The 14,085-nt window shown below is 42.0% G+C and overlaps 1 protein-coding gene across 6 annotated transcripts in view; it reads left to right on the top strand.

Moving 5' to 3' along the window:
• EML6 (EMAP like 6) overlaps nt 1–14,085 on the top strand; it is a 262,431-nt gene that overhangs the window by 192,004 nt on the left and 56,342 nt on the right. For all 6 annotated transcript variants that reach the window (XR_004273049.1, XM_032292107.1, XM_032292109.1 and 3 more), the window contains 5 exons: nt 966–1,077; nt 1,324–1,451; nt 5,673–5,814; nt 9,105–9,257; nt 9,432–9,563. Coding sequence is in view for 5 of the 6 variants with exons in the window: in XM_032292107.1 (XP_032147998.1) it covers nt 966–1,077; nt 1,324–1,451; nt 5,673–5,814; nt 9,105–9,257; nt 9,432–9,563 (667 nt within the window). In the remaining variant the exon portion in view is untranslated. The remainder of the gene's footprint in view (nt 1–965; nt 1,078–1,323; nt 1,452–5,672; nt 5,815–9,104; nt 9,258–9,431; nt 9,564–14,085) is intronic.

Genomic DNA, 14,085 nt, shown 5'->3' with positions numbered 1-14,085 from the left:
GCTCTTGTTGTTTGGTAAATAAGACTGCAAAATCATGGGAAAAGACAAAAATATCACAATGTAATACACTGCATTTAAATTTAGTTTGGGGATTGAATTTTCCTGGGTATAAATTCGATATAAGAATAAAGATATTGTTACAAACTTCAAAATATTATTTCTTTGTAAACTTCATAAAAATGCATTAAATTAAAAGTTGCTGAGGACGCAATGAATTACTCAGCTTTTTTTTTAAAAAAAAAAAAAAAAAAAAAAAAAACCTCTAAGAATAGTTGTTGGTATGTATAATAAATTACCAGAAAGGAAAACTAGCAAAGCCAAAAATTCATAAGCTTAGAACAGGAATAAAGATCAGTATTCAGTAAAAAAAATGTCCAATATGTTAAGATTTTTGCTTTCCAAGTTTTTGTAAAAATTAATCTGGATTTTAATTATGGAATCATGTCTGTTGAATGAAATAGTAGAATGGTTTCATTAGACAAAGTACCTGAGTTACTCATAATAAATAATAATGTTTTCTTCTAGACATGACTTTATTTTTAAATGTTTAACAATAATTTTAAACTGTGATACTAATTTCAATCCATTTGGTCAGAGTATGTGAGATACTAGAAACTCTTCTAGGTTTCAAGGCTGGTTCCATTCTGTAGGAACCACATTCTGGTTGGGAGACTGGGCACAGACACAGCCGTCCTTGATCAGTGGGCCAACTGCCAACCAGTGTTCTGAAGAGAGTGCAATGGAAACATGAGAATGTGCTTGATCCTGCTAGGAAAGTGTGGGAGAGATGATTCCAGAAAATATTATTTGAAGATTGTTACCACCAGGGTTTTCCATCTCATATGGAAAGATGTGGAAGATACCATACACAAAGCTCCCTTACCCACAGGGGAATCCTCCTGGGGCCCAGTGGGTAATTGGTCATTGTGATGTGTCTATAACACCTCCCATGTATGCTTTCACAGGGCTTTGTAACAGGTGGAAAGGACGGCATTGTGGAGCTCTGGGACGATATGTTTGAAAGATGCTTGAAGACATATGCCATTAAAAGATCAGCGTTGTCAACTAGCTCAAAAGGTGCCACTCCCAAAAATGTAATAGAGATCTTTGTGTTCAGAGGGATGAAGGAGATAGTACTAAAGTCTTCAGAAAACTATTAGCAAATCAATTCTCTCTCCCTTCCATGTTCAGAACTCTCTTCCCCTGGTAGGAATGCCAAGGCTGACTGCCTAGTACCTAGTTCTTTGGAGCTATAACAATTGAATTTATACCAATAAGCAGTTGTTTTTGTTATTTTATGAAATATACCATCCCCATCTCTAGGCTTGCTTTTGGAAGATAACCCTTCAATTCGTGCCATCACTTTGGGACATGGACATATCCTGGTGGGAACAAAAAATGGAGAGATCCTGGAAATTGATAAGAGTGGCCCAATGACTCTGCTTGTTCAGGTACTGTTTGTACATATCCTAAACTGTGCTTCACATCAGCACTGGGATTACAAAGAGGCAAAGTTGATGCTTAGGGTGCAAAACCTAAGGAGTCACTCACCCTTAGGGTTGTGCAAGTGTTGAAATACTTACCTATTGTGTAACAAATTGCCACGAACTTAGCAGCTTAAAATAACGCATGTTCATTATCTCACAGTGTCTGTGGATCCAGAATCTGAGCACAGCTTGACTGGCTCCTCTGTTTAGTGTTTTATAAGGTTGCAGTAAAGCCCAGGATTATGGTCTCATCTGAGGCTACATTGGGGAAGATTCCTCCAAGCTCACTCAGACTGCTGGCAGAATTTACTTCCTTGAAAGTGTAAGACTAAGGCCTTTTTTTTTTTTTTTTTCTTGCTGGCTGTTGGCCAGAGGCTACTCTCAGCTCCTAGAGGCTGCCCACATTTCCTTGTCACATAGGGTTTCCCAACATTGCTGCTTTCTCAAAGCCAAAAACAGAGGGAAGAAAATAGACACTACAATCTTAGGTTACGTAATCATGTCATCACATATGTGCAATTATGAACATTCCATCGCCTTTGCCGTATTCTGTTGGTTAGAAACAAGCCACAGGTCATACCACGCTCAAAGGGAGGTGATTATGCAAGATTGTGAAAACCAGGAGGAACATGAGGGTCACCATCACTGGCCACCCTCTGGCCACCAGTTACTCTTGTCCCTACCACATACACCATCTTTACCTCCACCCTAAAGATCCTCAATAGCTTTATCCAGTTACGGGTTTCAGAGTCCAGAATCTCATCATCTAAACTGGGTCCAGGTGTGGAGGAGGGGCCTTAGGTGTAAGTCCTGTCAATCTGTCTATCCACAAAATGAACAAGTTACCTGCTCCCCACTCACCAAATGCACCAATGCCCCTTTGGAATGTGGGCCTTACTCTAGTCTCAGTCTTGATCCACATAAACACACTGCATCCTCCTTAATCTCTGTCTCCACTCAAAAGCCATATTTAGGTAAAATCAAACTAAAATAAATGTAACAGAACCCTTTAGGAGCCAAGAAATGATAAAATCTCACCTCAGGGGTGGGGATGTGGTAGGGTGTGGAAGTGCATAGGTAGTCCTGCCCAGTTTGGTGATGGATAAGACTATTTCTAGGTGGAAGAGGCGTGGTGGGGGTGAAGGTTGCGTGTTCAGAAGTTGGAGGGAAAAGAAAATGCACTGATAATAAGAACATTCAGAACTTCCTGATTCCAGTGCAGGAGCTTCCCCTCCTTCCCCTGATCTCTGAGTGATGCTTGCAGGCTTGCTGTATTAGGAGTGAATCTCAAAATCTCACTGAGAGGGTCCCTCTGATTTGCTGTATGCTGGAAACAAATGTGCCTTTACACTGTTGCTCAGAATGCTGCAAGGCTTGAAAACACATGTGCCCAAGTCCCACCCTGGATATCCTGAATAAATCTGTTTTAAAAAGAAAAAAATCTATGTTCAAAGCAAACCTCAAAAGCTCTGCAGCTGGTCGTGCCTGGCAGCCAGGCTGGAGATGCATCCTTGAGGCATGATGCCTTTGTTCTCCAGCTGTTCTTGCTTTTGTTGTTTTCTTCCAAACTAAATCTTTTTTTTTTTTCTGGCCATAATTTTTTATTTAATTTTACTGAAAAGTATTTATGTACTTTTAATCTCCAAATGTTTGAGAATGTGAATTGTTTCTGTGTATGCTATATTGCTAAATATTTTGAAAGATTTATACTCTAATATGATGTAAATAATACCGTAAGGTCTAAACTTTGTTTTCTCTTTTTATCATATATTGTGTTACACTTGAGGTAGTTTGGTTTAAATATGCTTTATGCTTGATAAAGGCTTTTCACTTCTTAATTTTCTACATTCTATTCTTCCTCTATTTGTTTCTGTTGCTCTAATAAGAAAAATAATGACAGCTACCATATATTGAGCACCTACTGTGTGTCAGGCAATACTGCTGAACAAAATTTCGTCTCATCTCCACAATAGATTTGTGCTGTTAAATTGTTTTATAGCTGAGGGACCCAAAGCCCAGGAAATTACTCACAGTCACATGCTAAGAACTGCAGAGCTGGGATTCCAACCAAGGTTTGCCAGAGCCCTTTCTTTTTCACCTCACCAGGCTGTTCCCACATCTCTTAGCATGGACACTGCAGAAAGCCCCTAAGCTATAGGGTGGCTGGTTGAGCTGGTGGAAGCTTCAGACCAGATGTTGGTTACCATCTGTGCCACCTAAATGGGTACCATTCTCTCCCTATTTTTCTCAGCATCTTTTTTTTTTCTCTCTGCTCTCTTATTTGCTACTTCCTCTTTGGTGGACCTCAGTATTTCAGTTTCATCAATGTTTGTTGGACTTCTGCCCAGGTCTGTTCTGTGTTAGGTGTATGTGAGGTGGAATAAGGGCTTCCTGCTCACCCAGGACTGCCTCACACCCCTATTCTGAGAGACGGAAGACACCAAGGGAAAGTGAAGGAACTGTAGAGGCAGTGTGAGTGAGCCGATGGACTGTCCTGCTGGGAGGAGATTGCAGAACCACTTTGCCAGTTTTGGTGGCAAGGCAATCCAATCACAGTCGGAATAGATTGCTTATTTTTAAAGAGAAAATAAGGTTGGGGGAGGGGAGAATGGCAGGTGATGGGTTAGGACACTGCCCATCATGTGTGCTTTGAAGCAGTAAACTCACAGCCGTGCAGCTGTTTATGATCAGCAAAGGAGGATCCTAAGCCCATTTCCTTGTGCCTTTCCAGATCCTTCAAGCATGGCTCGCTTACTGTCCATTCCTGTGTTACACGGGAATTAAAATAAACAGATAAAGGAAATATAATTTTCATATCACTATAAGGCAGTGGTTTAAAAGGATCTCTGAGTCCCACAATCCTGTTAACTAAAATGCATAAAGGGGCTCAGTCTGTCGAAGAGCTTCAAGCAGAATCGGTCTGGGAGGATGTGGGGTTGTCCTCTGATCTGTCCCCTGACTGTGACTCTGGGGCTGGGAGGCTTCTGAAGAGAAGAAAGCTAGAAAACTGGGGATGTGGGGTTTTCTACATCCAATGAATTCCAAATCCAACAAATTCAAAAACAATGTCTGTACCCTTCAGCCCCTCATTTTCTCATATTTGAATGTCAGCTGTATTTGGAACTTCACATCTTCTGCCAAATTACTGTCTTGCTCAAATAGCTTCTCAGTTAAATTGGAATCATCCACTTTCTCTTTGGAAAGCCACCTGTTCCCCAAAGCATTCCAGCCACAAACACCTTTCAGATGCTTGTGTGTGGGCTTCCTTTTTGCTTTACTAAGCAAAGCCAAGCCTTTTTATAATTAGCCATTAAAAAGCAAAAATTCAGTGAACAGTTAATCTAGTCTGTTTTATTGTCCTGTAGCACTAATCTTTACACTGCATTATTGAGTGAAAAAATTACGGGAATCTATTTCATTTTCTCGCTGTTAAGTGTTCATTAAAAAAAAATATTGCTTTATCCTAGCTACTATTCTAAGCCAACCAAGTGTGTTTGTGTTAAGATAAAGGTATATGGAATTGGTCCAGTGCTTATTAAGCACCTTTCAGTTTTTGATGTTCATTGTTGGCACATGAACAGACCAATTTGTGAACACATGCAGAACCTGAGCTATGCCAAGAACACTTGAAATGAAAATTTCGCTTGCATGAGTTCTGCTCTGCCAAATGCTGCATATTCAAAGGACTAAAATTGCATAAACAATGAGAATTTGCTGTTCCATTCCACCGGTATGAATGGGTGGTACCTGCATGTTTTAGAATATGATTTAATTGAAGGGAGTGGTTTGTGTCTTTGTGATTAAGCTGCTTTGCTAGGAGGGTACATATATACTATGTTTATTTAGTATCAAACAGCAGGATAAAAAGGAGGCATTTCACCATTTACCTCGATGCTTCCAAATGGAAAGATGTTTGGCATCCTATAAACAAAACCAATAAGCAATGAGTTCGTGTTTTGCTTTGCAATTGACTGATTCACCATCATGTAGGTCCAGCTATAGATTCAAGTTCAAATGAAAGAATTATTTTGGGTGATAATTTTGGTTTAAGGAAGCTCAAAGTGTGTTTATTCCAGTTTGTACCTGTTAGGGCTACCCTTGGACGGAACATGCAGCCCCAGACTAGAGAAGGGCTAGGCAAACAGCATCAGTGGAGTTCATGTTGCCCCTTCTCCTCTCCCACAGGGGCACATGGAAGGAGAAGTGTGGGGGTTGGCAGCTCACCCTCTCCTGCCCATCTGTGCAACAGTGAGTGATGATAAAACACTCCGCATCTGGGAACTGTCCGCCCAGCACCGTATGCTGGCAGTACGGAAACTCAAAAAAGGTACATAACACCACCTTCCACATCTGTCAGAGTATTTACAAGTAACAGAATGTGTCAGCTTTATTCACTCATTTAATTAATATTTACCGAGGGCACCTGTTACATGCCCCAAAATATGTTGGGCAATGGGAATTTTATATTGGTTGCTACAGTCATAACTAAGCACATGTAGAATTCTTCCAGAAGGCTGGCCTAATCCAGCTCCATTTTTCACTTCATTTTCCTTGCACTGCACAGATACTTGCCACCTGGGGGCAATATGTCCTTCCTCTTCTCATCGAGAGCTGTGGCAGTCAGTTGAAATGCATCAGTTTCTAAAGAATGCTATTTATTTTGTGACTGATGGTCTCCAGAACTTACTTTATTACTTGAAAACAAACGTCAATTATATAGAAAAATAATACTTAAGAAATGGGGAAATATGTACTGAACACCTATATGCACTAGAACTAAGAGGTATACTGAGGTACAAATCCAGCAAACATTTATTAAGTGGCTTCTGTGTGGCAGGCACGCAGGATCCCATGATGAATGGTCCCATTTCTAGTGTGAGAGATGGACAGGGCTCAAACAGGTCCCAGCAACAGGATTCTGTCCCATTCAAACTGGGTAATTCGAGGAGTCTTTAAAATGAGACTATTTATAAAGGGATGCGGAAGGTGTGAGGAAATGACCAAGACAGTGCAGCACTATGCAGCTAGTCACAGCGGCCTTCCTCACTAGCCCTGGGCATGGAGAGGCAGGAGGAGGGGACAATTGCTGCAACCTGGAATGTGAGAGGGCAGGCTGAGAGGAGCCACGACCGTTAGCCAAGGGACTCTGCCAACATGCAGTGACCCTGCGGGAGGCAGCCAGGGGAATAAGTGGCCCAGCCTCCCTATCCTTCCTCCTTCTTTCTAGTCTCCCACCCATGCTCCCCCGTGGCCCAACTAAACCAGAAACAGAGGACAAGGGAGCCCATTGACGCTGTCCATGCAGGCCAGCTTCAGGCACAGAGCAGGGTGCACAAGGGTAAAAAGGGGATGTGGAAGGTCAAACAGAAGATATTTGGCATATGTACCCTGGAGGCTCAGAGGAGATCTACTGCCTGGAACTGCTTCATCGGGGGAGGTGATGAGAGCTGAGGCTTGAAGAATCTGTAAAAGTTCTTAAGAGGGAGGAAGAGGTTGGGGTCTGGCCCTAAAGTACTTGTACTGAGTAATTTTATAAGCAGGCATGAGTCATGAGGATTGCATTCTAGGGTAATGAATTAAAGTATCTAAACAGTAGTAACAATAGTGATGGTGGCCACTATGGCTGAGCCAGCAACTATGCCAGCTCTTCCCATGTGGTCTTTGTAGGAACCCCATGAGTAAGACTGTTATTATTACCACTTACAGGTCAGAAAACCGAGGCATAGGGAGCTTAATCAGTTTGCACAGTTAGTAGGTAATGGAACCAAATTGAAACCCATGCAGTGTGACTCTGAGAACACCGCTGTGGCCACTTCTTGACTCTGTCTCCCTCTGCCATCCTGCCTCTCTTTACACTGGACCCCTTGGAATTGGTAAATCGTGGAGGCAGGATTTCCCAAATCTAAGTCCAAAGCCCATGGTCTTAATCACTACAAGTGGGAATCATTTTGGCCACTAGTTTGTATTGGGGGAATGATAGGCCAGGTCCCCACTATGGAGGACTTGAATGTCGATCAACGGACTTTATTCCCTAGGTTAAAAATTAGTTGAAAAGAACAACTATTGGCCTATCTTAGACAGGATAACTATTCAACCCAGTTTACCCCTGTTGTTCTGGTATTATTATTAATAGTTTTCCTTTCACTCTCAAATGTGTCTTGGTCTGTATGTTAGATTAATCTCATCTTGATGACATTCTTCAAGGGTAGGTTGTAGTTTTATTGTCTAAGTACTGGAACACCAGGCTCATACTAAGTGAATGGATGAATAAATATGGAATTTAGATGAGTAAATTTAAAGTTTTGGATAGAATATAGCTTTCGGCATACCACAAACAGAGAAGCTGGTAGAGATGCTCGGTATTAAATGCGCTGGCACAAGGCTACCTGGCTGTCCTATCCCTGGGGCTGTGCTTTCAACTTTTGACAATAAAAATGGTGGCAGAGGGTAGGCATGTTCTTAAATAGGTTTCCTTTCAGACATACCTTTGCAAAGTCCATGCTCCTGATTCAGCAGTGTCTTTGTGACCCTACAAAGCAGTAGAAAACATGGCTCATGCAGCACCATCACCCTAGTGCCAATTAGTTTTCCAGATACTCCTCGAGAGAATGTTCAGATTCCATTCTTCCCATGACAGAAGAGGCAGGATCTTTCACCTCTAGAGTTAAGTATTACAATCCATGGATCAGAGAATTGGAGCAACTAAAAGAACGAGGTCCTCTAAAGCAAGTTTTATGTAAGGTATAATATTTTATAAAATGGTTTATGGAAATTTTACTTTAGAACTCCTATTCTTAAATATTACCTCTTTTCTTGGCAGTAAAGATACCGGTTATATTAACCCTATACTCCTTTTCTCCATTTACCGCACTTATCTTTTGAAAACCCCAGGTATTTACTCATAAATGAATGAATAAACCTCATAGAAGTTGAAAATGTATTTTTGATATTATGATCATTGTCCTTAGACCTGGGGAGAAAATATGTTTAATTTTATTTTCTTGAGGCAGGGTCTCCCTCTGTTATCCAGGTTGGAGTGCTGTGACGTGACGATCACTACTCACTCATCCTCTGCCTCCCAAGCTCAAGCGATCCTTCCACCTCGGCTCCTGAATAGTTGGGACCACAGGCATGTGCCACTATGCCTGGCTAATTTTTGTATTTTTTGTAGATATGGGGTTTTGCTATGATGCCCAGACTGGTCTTAAACTCCAGAGCTCAAGGAACCCACCTGACTCTGCCTCCCAAGGTGCTGGGATTACAGGCATGAGCCACTGCACCCAGCTTTTTTTCTGTATTTTTTGTAGAGGTGGGCTTTTACCTCCACAAAAAATAACTTTTCAACTAATTTTTAACCTAGGAAATGTTGCCCAGGCTGGTGTTGAACTTCTGGGCTCAAGAGATCTGCCCAAATGTTGGGATTACAGGCATGAGCCACTGCACCCAGCCAAGAGATGTCTTAAATTGTGAAGTTTTAGTCCTCACAACTGTAGTGTTGATTTAAAGCAGTCATGTGTCCATGCATAATGCACATCATCAGATTTCTTCACCTCTTCATGTGGTTTGCTTGACAGTGAAGTTTTGGCTAATAAGTGTTCTTTGCGGATTCTTTTGTAGGTGGAAGATGCTGTGCCTTTTCCCCTGATGGGAAAGCCTTAGCAGTTGGCTTGAATGATGGGAGTTTCCTGGTTGTAAATGCTGACACTGTTGAAGACATGGTCTCTTTCCATCACAGAAAAGAAATGATCTCTGATATTAAGTTTTCAAAAGGTGAAGACAACAGCAGATACTTTTTAAAATAGCACAGTCTTGGGATAAAAAATTACAAGAATGGACTACTTTAAATGTTTCTTTGACTGTTTCCCCACTTTTAAAATACTAAGTTCCTGAAAGTAAATTCTTATATAAAATGCTTTATTGTTAACCCCACATTTTTCTTTATAGATACAGGAAAATACCTTGCCGTGGCATCCCATGATAACTTTGTGGATATTTACAACGTACTTACAAGCAAAAGGGTTGGCATCTGTAAAGGTGCTTCTAGTTATATTACACACATTGACTGGGACTCTAGAGGTAAAGTATGTTGCAGCTTTTAAAACAGAATTTCTGTATTTAAAAAAATGTCCATGTATGCATTGTTTCCAGAGAGAATGACAGTTGAGTATTAGAAATGGGGAAGGGGAACCCCACAATAATATAAAAGCTTGTGATTTTACAACATAGCTGCTGACATTTTGAATACTTTTTCCATCTTTTTATGCTTATGATTGTTATTGTCACTATTCAAGCCATTGAGTTTTGAGACGGTTAAAGACACATGATGCCTTTTGTTATCATAGCAAGCCACCACCTCACCTTTAGTTGGGTGTGCTTTCCCCTTGTCTTGGGTCTCGTCCTCCTTCTCCTCCTCCTGGCTGGCTTCCCATTTCCAACCAAAGCTCCACCTCTTAGAGAACCGCCCAAAAAGACTCAAAAAATTTTCCTCCTCCAGCAGGGGTAGAAATCTACATTCAGCTTGCCTGAAGTTCTCTGCTCTATAAAACTCCCAGCCTACTCCCACCTCCTCCAAGTCATGCCTACGACTGTCATGAGGATTTGTCTATTTAATAAATCTAGCTTTTATGGTATTGCAAAGTCTTAAGCTAGCAAATGTGGAGGCTCTGGAAGTGAGTAAGACGTGGTTCCTGCTCCCTGTGGAGTTTATAAGTGAGTGAGGGAGACATACTTGTCCATAAATAATACAAGAGTACAGAGTGGGTACCGTGTGAGTAAGCAGCAGTGAGTCACAGGGGAGGTGGTTAGCAGGGACTCAGAATGGGCCATAGCAGTGTTCAGTACCCAGGATGGAACATCACACTATAGGGTGTCATTTGTAAATCCTGTCCTCAAGACTCGGCTGGTATTAAGGGTCTGGAGCAGGCACTTGGGAATGGGCAGCATTCCTGCCTTCAGAGAAGTTGTAGTCCACTGTGGTAGAAAAGCACCAAGCCCAGTGTATGCTCTGAGGGAAAGCTTCTATGGGGTAATCCATGGAGCCTTCGTAAAAGGGAGTGACCTCTGAGGTTGATCTTGAGAGATGTGGAGAAATCCACCAGATAATGAAATCAAGGAAGAGCCATTCCAGGCAAAAGGAATATGGCAAATGAAGAGCGAAGGTGGGAAGATCCAGAAATAGAAGTGCTGAGTGGCTGAGGGTGTGAAGGGAGGGGAATGTGGAGAGGCAGGCTGGGATGGAGTGGAGGTTCACGCTGAACTGTGTCCTCTAGGTCCTGGGGAAAGCTAAGGCATCTGGAGTGGGGCATTCCCTCCCATCATGGGGAAAAGAAGTGAGCCTGGGTTTGGAGCAACTCAAATTAGGAGAAAGATGATGGAGGCCTCAGCCAAAAAGGTTATTTCAGAGACACCAGAACCTTTTTTTTTTTCCAAGTATTTTTTGGGGTAGTGGCCGTAGACCCAGTCCTGGAAACCCTCTGCCAGGCAGGTATTTAGTTGTAGATGTACTTGCCACACTGGAATTTGGACTTTATTTCAGCTTTACAACATTCAGCAGTTTTATACAGCGCAGTAGCTAGAGGAGAAAGCATGCAATTCATTGCATTTATACAAGGTACAAGGGCAAAGGGATGTCAGATAAATCCCTTTCATGTCAGGGCAGTGCTGGCTGGCCACAGTGCTGAGGGCTAGACCGGCATTTATGACCAGGCAGGGCACTGTGAGTTATCTAGGAACTGGTGAGGCCGATGAAAGCAGCTGCTTCTCAGACCCGTCTTTGATAGTCTCTCTAATTTTTTTTTTTTGAAGCAGTGATTTCTCCCTATTTATTATCTTGCTATTCTTTTGCCAGGTATAATAGGGCCTGATTGTTTAGAAACACTCACGCGCGCACACACACACACACACACACACACACACACACACACACACACTCACTCTCTCTCTCTCTCTCTCTCTCTCTCTCTCTCTCTCTCTCTCTCTTTCTACCTGACACAGTATGTGAAATCCTACCATTCAATAACTATTAGGGGTTAAAACCCATTATTGTTTCTATTAGGAAGTGCAGAGTCAAGAGAAAAGAGGGCATATAAAGAGTAAATTTCAACTGGGAAGATTCCTTAAGAATTATTTTACTTGTAAAATACACATAACAAATTTACCATCTTAACCGTGTTTAAGTGTACAGTACAGCGACATTAAGGACGTTCACACTGGTGTGCAGCCATCACCACCTCCATCTCAGAACTCTTTTCATCTTGTAAAACTGAAACTCTATCCCCATTAAATAACTTTTCATTTCCCCGACTCCTGGCAACCACTGTTCTACTTCCTGTCTCTATGAATTTGACCACTCTAGGTACCTTATATAAGTGGAATCATACAGTATTTGTCTTTTTGTAATGAGCTTATTCCACTTAGCATAATGTCCTCAAGATTCATTCGTGTTGTAGCCTGTGTCAAAGTTTCCTTCAAGACTGAATTTTATGTATAGGCCATATTTTGCTTATCTATTTATCTGTTGATGGGCACCTGTGTTGCTGCCACATTTCTGCCATTGTGAATGATGCTGCCATGAACGTGGATCTACACATGTATCTTCAAAACCCTGCTTTCAAGTCTTTGAGGCATATACCTAAGGGTGTAATTGCTGAATCATATGGTAGTTCTATTTTTAATTTTTTTGAGGAACTACTCTACTGTTTCCCATAGAGCTCTACCATTTTATATTCCCACCAGTAGTATACAGGGTTCAAACTTCTCTGCATCCTTGCCAAAGCTTATTTTATGTGTTTATTTTGATAGTACCTGTCCTAATGGGTGTGAAATATGTCTCACTGTGAGTTTCATTTGCATTTAGGGAGCTAGTTTGTTTGTTTGTTCTTAATTCTGCAAATGTATAGGCCCTGTGTCAGATGCTAGGGATGTAAAGAGAAGTAAGTCCCAGATAGAAGGCACACAATCTCGGCCAGGATTGGGGGGTGCTGCTGTGGAGGGGTCAGGGGGAAGGTCTTTGTAAAGTCCTTCAATGTGGAGCCATGACTTGGTGGGAAGAGAAGCAAACCTCCATATTCCCATAATTCTGCCTAAGGCCAGCCTCCTAGAGCTCAGGATGCTGGAGAGGGCACTGGGAGTGAGGAGGAGAGAAGTGCAGTCAAAGGTCTTTGAACAGCCACCTTGCCTCTCATCTTAATGGTCCCTTCAGTTGGGTGAGGGGGTGAGGCCAAGTGCATTCTGTGGATTGAGAGTAGTAGAGACACTTGTGCGTCTTGGGGAGGAGTTACACCATCTGGCGAATAAGAGCAAGTATGCCTATGAATCTTCCTGATCTAACTCCAGTAGCCATGAGACGTGTCATCCTGATATTCCTGCATTCCTGACATCCCAGTCCCCAAAATGCCTGCTCTCGAGAATGTGCCATGCTGCCTCAAGACCAGCCTAGCTTTCACAGCAGGGGCCTCCAGGGTCTGGCAGGGTTGAGGGCAGAATTTAAAAGCAGGGATCTGTTTCATGCCTTTGATCCTGTCGAAAATAGTGACAGCATTTGCCAGAGCCAGCTGGCTTATCAGGGGCGGGGATGGCACGGCCGCCAGCCTCAGCAGCCTCTTGTGCCCATGGCAACTACAGGTCCTTGGAAAACCAAGAACTGCATTGGGCTTTTACAGTAACATCAGCTACCCCTGAATGAAAGCTCCAGCATGGAATGCTTGAGAAAGAAAAAATATATGGAGGGAGAAAAAAAATACAAGGATATTTTCTAGATGCCATAAATTCATTTCTAGAAATAAGCTATAAATCTTTTACAAATTAACAATTTGAAGGCTGGGTGCAGTGGCTCATGCCCGTAATCCCAGCACTTTGGGAGGCTGAGGTTGACGACCTGAGGTCAGGAGTTCAAGACAAGCCTAGCCAACATGGTGAAACCCCATCTTTACTAAAAATACAAAAATCAGCCGAGTGCGGTGGTGGGTGCCTGTAATCCCAGCTACTCGGGAGACTGAGGCAGGAGAATCTCTTGAACGAGGGAGTCAGAGATTGCTGTGAGCCAAGATTGTGCCACTGCACTCCAGCCTGGGTGACAGAATGAGACTCTGTCTCAAAAAACCAAACCAAAACAAAAAAACCAACTTGAGCCATAATAGGACATTTCATTCCCATTTTCATTGCAAATGGCCTGATATTTGGTACACTTAGTGCCAATGTTGGAATTATTCTAACTTGTAAATTATGTAGCAGCTGGGATGATGTATGTGGATCACTTTGTGGGCTGCAAAGCTCTATGGTACCTGCAAGATGTGTGATGTAAGGACATGGGTGTCTTTCAGTTTTTAATCTGTGTGAGCAGATATTTCCAGTGAATAAAAATGTGATTCTGAAAGAATAGGATTACTGTTATTCAAGAGCAGTTATAAATGCATTAAACAGTTTTTGTTCTTGCTTCTGCTCCTTATCCTCAGAATATTTCAGTGGTTTTATACACACACACACACATCCATATTATACATACAGAGCAGCAGGCAGAGAGAAAAAGGAGTGGTGACCTAAATATTGCCTCATGCTTAAAAAAATGTGTATTAATGGCAGTAAAGAAACTTTTAGTTAA

This window comes from Sapajus apella, unplaced genomic scaffold (genome assembly GCF_009761245.1).
Source record: "Sapajus apella isolate SASKATOON/1434 unplaced genomic scaffold, GSC_monkey_1.0 scaffold26, whole genome shotgun sequence".
In the NCBI taxonomy this organism is placed as follows: domain Eukaryota; kingdom Metazoa; phylum Chordata; class Mammalia; order Primates; family Cebidae; genus Sapajus; species Sapajus apella.
This window is presented reverse-complemented; position numbering and strand designations above follow the sequence as displayed.